At 32.2% G+C, this 7,500-nt stretch overlaps 1 protein-coding gene across 1 annotated transcript in view; it reads left to right on the top strand.

Moving 5' to 3' along the window:
- The window catches only part of LOC148300368 (uncharacterized), a 74,132-nt gene that overhangs the window by 57,617 nt on the left and 9,015 nt on the right, over positions 1–7,500 (top strand). Inside the window, exons 6-9 of the mRNA XM_088274890.1 lie at positions 1,043–1,140; positions 1,583–1,728; positions 1,964–2,073; positions 4,026–4,166. Of these exons, the coding sequence (XP_088131016.1) occupies positions 1,043–1,140; positions 1,583–1,728; positions 1,964–2,073; positions 4,026–4,166 (495 nt within the window). The remainder of the gene's footprint in view (positions 1–1,042; positions 1,141–1,582; positions 1,729–1,963; positions 2,074–4,025; positions 4,167–7,500) is intronic.

Genomic DNA, 7,500 nt, shown 5'->3' with positions numbered 1-7,500 from the left:
TTTAATTTTGGAAATATTACCCAACAATTTAAAAGTAAGCATCGGGTTGTGGTCCCGTAGTTAGTGTCGCGGACTCTTAAGTCAGAGTTTCTCGGTTCGAACCCACTCTACAACAATTCGATACCTATTTCTAATAATGAGCCGGTTAGGCTCACAGAAATAGTATGAAATTGAAATATTTGTGTAAATAATAAAAACACAAATATTTCTCTTTATTAAAAAAAATGGGAATTCAGATTTTGTGAACAAGTATTTGGACACACTCAAAATGTTGTAAATAAATTATTTGGTCAAATTATAAGCTTAATAATAAAAATGAAAATGGTATTTTCTGGCGTTTCTCATGTGTGTGATTATAATCCAGGATTCGGATCTCACATACTAATATAAGAGTTTCTGCTTAGTAAAAAGCTTCTTTACATCTCACCAATAGATGTCTCTAGTGAAGTTCTAGTGATTCAAGAACAAGGTTTCTAAATTGGTTCATATACATAGAACTTCCAAGAATTTGAGTAGTGTGGTTGTCAATAATGCCGTCAATAATATCGTCAGCCCCGTAAATGCCCAGACTTCCATATTCTTCTTCATCTTTGATGAGATGTCAAAAAATAATATGAAAATAACTCCTGTAATTGGAGATAATCCAGATTTTGTGAACAAGTATTTGGACACACTCAAAATGTTGTAAAAAAAATGGGATTCTACCAACTGTCTGCAGTTGCAATAAATATCTAATTTTTGTAACTAAATACATATTTTACCTTTCCCATACTGATCATCCAAAAATTACACATAATTCGAAGCGGGATACCAAAAGGTCCCAGTTCATTGTTGTATGGAAATCGTAGTACGCAGCTCGCAACTCACCGCCAGCTGAGTCATAGATTCCACGTTCTTTCGAGCGCGCCGCCGAGTGCCGAGCGACCAGAAATTGGATCAAACGATACCGGAGTAATCTATTTGTCTCGTTCTCTCCTTGTGGTAATACCACGGATGCGATAGAAAAGGTCAAACAAAAAATTACACAAAACTTTTTTTTCAGATAATGCTGGCATTTAAGAAATTTGATCTGAAGATGCCAAACGACTGCGATAGCAACTTTGTGGACGTGTTTTCAAACAGAACTGATCTTCCCTCGAGGTAAGTAAACGATTAAATATCACCTTTAAAAGATTGACCTTTAAAAGAACCTCGGGAAATTCAATCATTCGCCGGACTTCCCGCAACTTAATTTTCTTCAAATCCAAGTATCATTTCAAGCAACCGCATTTTTTGCTTGAAACACCGTTTTTGCATAGAAAAAATTAGTTTTTCTTCGAAATAAATATATCGTTAGAAAAAATAATAATTGAAAGGTGTCAAAAAATATATATTAAAAATATTTATTCGCCAAATTTCAATGTGTACGCGGACATGACGTGTGGCTTCTCGCACAGCCGGTCGCGTACTGACTTCGTATAATTGAGAGTACACCCTTGATGTAGATATTTCATCCTGATATAATAATCAAGAATTGGTTATATTTTTTTGACAATCTTTTTTCATTTCTTCTCTTTAATAATTTTATTTCTTTTCTTTTCAGATTGAAAAACTTCTGCGGCTCCATTGCTGACTCTGTTGAATCCAACAGCAATGTATTGCACATCAGGTTCATGGCTGAAGCCAAGGCGATCAACTCCTCGTTCGAGGCACTTTTTACTGCCTTTAGAGAGAAGGGAAAAGACAAAGGTAATTTACCTTTTAATTTTAAACTGATGAAAAAAAAAATCGAATGACATTCGACATAGGACCGGAAAGGGTTAAAAACTAGAAAAATGCCATCAAATATTTATATTTTAGTTTAAAAAAAACTTGGATGTATTGTTTAACCCTGTAATGCTGTAAATCTATTGTGGACCTGGTGGAATTTATTTAATTTTTTTATGCACCGGAAAGGGTTAACGGTTTACTGATTGCTTTTCAGCATGTATGGACGATGAGTACGATTGCGAGGACAACACGTGCATTTCCGATGACCTCAGATGCAATGGCCGAATCAACTGCAGATTCAAATGGGACGAAGACGAGTGCCACGTAAGTGCATTCTTTTTTGACATCTCTCAACATAGATGAAGAAGAAAAAAGAAGTCTGGGCATTTACGGGGCTTGCAACCGTCATTAGCTTGTTACTGATCACTTTACACACGTGTAACATTCACCGATTCTACCCACGATTGACAACTACACCAGGTACCAGTCCGTATAATGCGAGAATCATATTGTTAAAGCAACCGTATATTGTGTCACTATTCTTTATGCGGGAATCACATTTTTAAAGTAACCGTATTTTGTGTTACACTTTCTTTATGCAGGAATCACATATTTAAAGTAACCGTATTTTATGTAACTCTTTCTTTATAATTGAATCACATTTTTAAAGTAACTGCATTTTATGTAACTCTTTCTGTATACCTGAATCACATTTTTAAAGTACATAACTGCATTTTATGTAACTCTTTCTGTATACCTGAAACACATTTTTAAAGTAACCGTATTTTGTGTTACACTTTCTTTATGCGGGAATCACATATTTAAAGTAACCGTATTTTGTGTTACACTTTCTTTATGCGGGAATCACATATTTAAAGTAACCCTATTTTGTGTTACACTTTCTTTATGCGGGAATCACATATTTAAAGTAACCGTATTTTGTGTTACACTTTCTTTATGCGGGAATCACATATTTAAAGTAATCGTATTTTGTGTTACACTTTCTTTATGCGGGAATCACATATTTAAAGTAACCGTATTTTGTGTTACACTTTCTTTATGCGGGAATCACATATTTAAAGTAACCGTATTTTATGTAACTCTTTCTTTATACCTGAATCACATTTTTAAAGTAACTCCATTTTATGTAACTCTTTCTGTATACCTGAATCACATTTTTAAAGTAACTGCATTTTATGTAACTCTTTCTGTATACCTGAATCACATTTTTAAAGAAGCCGTATTTTGTGTTTCTCTTTCTTTATACAATAATCGGATTTTTAAAGTAACCGACCAAACCTCCTCACTCATTCGATCCACACGTTTTTTTCTCTTCTTCTTCATCATGAGCCCTCTGTCCTCCACTGCTGGATATAGACCTCTTCCCCTTCATTTCATTTCCTCCGGTCGGTTGCTGCTTGCAGCCAGTTTCTACCTCCCACAGCGACTTTGTCGTCGGACCATCTCTTTTGGGGTCTTCCGATACCTCTTTTGTTCTCCCTAGGTCTTAGATGGCTGTTGTAGGTTTTCTTCTTCATATTTTATTACATATGTATATATTTCAATCCTTCGAGCCAGTGACGTGGTCACCCTTCACCATATGAAAGACACCAGTCATTTAACTATGTTTCGATTTAATATCTTGCTGAAATTATTTATTAAAAGAACAGATCTAAGTAGCTTCTTCTTTTAATTTATAACGCATATTATCTCTCTTATTCTTCTTCTTCTTTTTTATTTTAAACCTATTTTTCCTTCTAGGAACAGAAATTGCTAAAATATCAAAAATAGGACTGTTACTTCAATTCAATTGATAATTGACAAGGTTCTTGTCGAAACCGGTTGGTTAAAGTGTAGGTACTAATAATAAAAAGGTGGTTAAAACAAAGTAGTTTAATTTTATAAAGATTATTTGAAGTTTATGGATTAATTTTAAATCAAACACAGATCTTCACATTCGTAGGGCGAAACAATTGTCACAATATAATTTTTTTATGTGTTTTTTTTAATAAAATACAACTTAGTAGACTCAAAAAATCTGTGTTTGATTTAAAATTAGTACATAAATTAAAATGGAGTTCTACAAATTAAACGCCAAATCAATAAATAATTATATATTATTTCGAGAAATTGATTTATTATTTATTTATTATTTAGAAATTGATTTATATGATCCACAAAGTTAATGCTTTCAATATTCAAAACAATAAATAATTATTTGAAGTATTTGAATTGTAATCTCAAATCTTCCCTGACTGGTTCGTTTGTCCTTCCAGAAAGGCAACGGGTCGGCGTGGATGCAGTCGGAGCACATCATCATCATCATGGTGGTATTCTCACTCATTCTCACCGGGATGAGCGCGGCTTTCGTCTTCAACTGCGTCAGGAAGCTCATCAGCGACCACCACATCATCCAGGTAAATAGAAAACGACTTCTATTACTCATTAATTTATTTATTTTCTTCCTAATCAAATATTCTTCAAATATTCTTCAAACCATTATCCGCACCCCAATGGTGCATAGGGCACTGTATCGTATAATCGCAGTGTTATCTTGATCGTTAACACATGAAAGAAAGGTGATCAGCCCTCCACTTCAGGTACCAGTCCAGGGTAATATTGAATAAATATTAGGGTGAAAAAATCACTTATTTTTATTTAAACCCCTCTCCCGGGAATTGAACCTGGGACCTCCAGAACGGTAGCTAATTGTGCTGACCATTACACTATGCAGGTGGACCTATATGTTTATATATGTATATATATATATATATATATATATATATATATATATATATATATATATATATATATATATATATATATATATATATATATATATATATATATATATATATATATATATATATATATATATATATATATATATATATATATATATATATATATATATATATATATATATATATATATATATGTATATATATATACAGTATCTACTCAATGAATTAGGGCCACGCAGAATTTCGCGCAATTTCTCAATTCAAACAGGAATAACTCAGAGAAAACCTTGAATAAAACAACATTGAATTTTATTTACACAAGAACACTTTATTACGCTTAAATTATGCATATATTTTCATATAAATATAGTTAGTATTTATTATTTCCACCTTTGGCAGAAATAACTGCCTCAATTCTTTTTGGCATACTTAAAATGCACTGTTTTATCGTGTTTTTTATTTCTTCGTCTTCTGACCTAATTTTTTGAATTTTTTTTTTAGACAGTCTACTGTCGGATTTGGGAATGAGTATACCTTATTTTTTAACATGCTCCATACGTTTTCTATAGGATTAAGGTCCGGAGAATTTCCAGGCCAGGGGAGCAAAGGCAGATTTTTGTTAGACAAAATTTTTATTATTGATTTAGCCCGGTGGCAAGGTGCCCCATCCTGCATGAAGGTGTATGGACCTTCTGTTGGGTCGAGTGTATGGTAGAAGGGCAATAAAATTCGTTCGAGGACCTGCTTATAGGAATTTTGGTTCATTGTTCCTTCCACGAAAAACAACGGCCCAGGTAAATTGTTAATAATACATGACCATATCATTGTTGCAGGGGGGTGTTTGATAACTTTAACCACACAGGCCTCATTGTAACGTTCCATTGGTGTTCTCCTGACGAATCGACGGCTCTCTGTCACGGCTTCTAACCGGCACTCATCACTAAAGATGACCTGAAAAATAATGAAAATTTAAGTTTAATTCAAATATATAAGTTTATTGACTAAAATGATATGTTGAAAATTCAATTTAAATAAATACCTTTTTCCAATCATCTACCGAGTAATTTCGATGTAGCCTGGCCCATTTTAATCGATCCGCTTTCATTCGTGGTGTCAATTTTGGTACTTTTACAGGGCGCCTGCATTTCAGATTTACTTCGTAAAGACGTCGCCTCAGTGTTGATACCGATATATTTATACCCTCTTCTTCCAATTTTATTTTTAATGTTTTTGCTGATGCACTTCGGTTTTCTAAGGCACTTTGAACGATTTTTTGATCAGTCCTCGGTGTTGTTTTTCTAATCTTACGACAGTTCTTTCGCTGATTGCTGGTGGCGGGTGACTGATTTTTTATTGATTTTGAAATTTTGTCCACTGTTTGACGAGAAACGTTTTCTTTTTTTGAAATTTCTCTATTAGATAGTATTCCTAATTTCAGTAGCACTATAACACTAGACTTTTTTTCCTCAGAAATGTCTTTACTTTTTCCCATTTTGTCCTTTTCAAAAAAAACACTTGTGTTTACAAAAAAAAATTATACTTTATGAACTAAAATTAAAAATTAAGTTTTTTTCACAAGACACGATAACTATATAACCTCTCTGAACAAAACAACAATCAGAACTCAAGAAACTTCACTAATAAATGAGATAGGGCTTTTTTTTGAACTTTCAACTATCTGTCTACCTGTGCTAATTAGGGACCTTTCTCAGAAAAAGGGTTTAAAATTTTGTAAACGCTTAAATAATCCAGGTATATTTTACATATTATTGAAGGTAATATACATGATATTAGATGTCAATAAAAAACTTAAAGTATTTATGTAAAATAAATGTAATAATCCAAAAGATTTCAGAGTATTCAAAAAAATAATGGGTGGCCCTAATTCATTGAGTAGATACTGTATATATATATATATATATATATATATATATATATATATATATATTTATATATATGTATATATATATATATATATATATATATATATATATATATATATATATATATATATATATATATATATATATATATACATATATATATACTTATGCAAAAACCGCTGTTTCACTGCAAAGGCCGAGAGTAAAGATAAATACTTTTGCTATCCACGAAAACCGATTTCTTTTCTTTTATTTTCTATCTGACCAGGCTGAGCCACATAAATGCCTTTTCGGATACAGCTAGTACTTAATGATATTTAATATTTGGACCCAATGTTAGCAAAATCGAGTAAGGAACGGGGCATTTTTAAACAGCCCCTAAACTTTATGGCGATGTTTGAATTAACAGTCGAATGAAATGTATTAAATTAAATTATTAACTTTGTTTATGGGAAATTCCATTAAATCTCCCGGAGATATTTGTAAATTTGAGCTCGAGATAAATAATGTATTATTCAATACTAAGCGCAAAGGGCGTACGTCTTCTCGTGGAACTCTTTCATTATCACTTTATTATAAAGCTTTTTTTAAAGCTTAGCGTGCGTCTAAGAGGTACTAGGCAAAAATCTGTATTCGCAGTATTTGTACATAATGCAAACTATGCCATTTTCTCTCCCATTCCGCGGCTTCACATGTTAGCCAATGCTTTTGAAAGTATAGATTTATTTGATGTATTGTTATCCTCCTTGAAATCTGTACTTTCTCAGCATTTCTTCTCCGTGTTATAATGGATAAATTTAAACGTTGTGTTTCACTCTCTCTTGCTGCTCGCTAATAGTGTTTGAAGGAGACGTGTATTTACCAGTGCGGACTATTTGTTATTTTATTATCATTTTATGTTTTAAGACTATTTATTATAATACTTTTTGTTTCTCTATTAGTGTATTCATTAGTGTATTTTTATATTAGATATTGGATATATGGATTATCTTGAAGGCTTCAGCCGTTCAATAAATAAATAAATAAATAAATTATTACTCTTTCTTTATGCATTAATAATAATAATAATAATAAAACCCTTATCCGCACCCCAATGGTGCATAAGGCACTGCGTCATATAAACA

The sequence above is a fragment of the Brachycentrus maculatus genome, unplaced genomic scaffold, assembly GCF_059751285.1.
Source record: "Brachycentrus maculatus isolate JH-2025_06_01 unplaced genomic scaffold, ASM5975128v1 h1tg000737l, whole genome shotgun sequence".
Lineage (NCBI taxonomy): Eukaryota > Metazoa > Arthropoda > Insecta > Trichoptera > Brachycentridae > Brachycentrus > Brachycentrus maculatus.
Note: the sequence above shows the minus strand (reverse complement) of the source record. Positions and strands in the feature narration are given on the sequence as shown.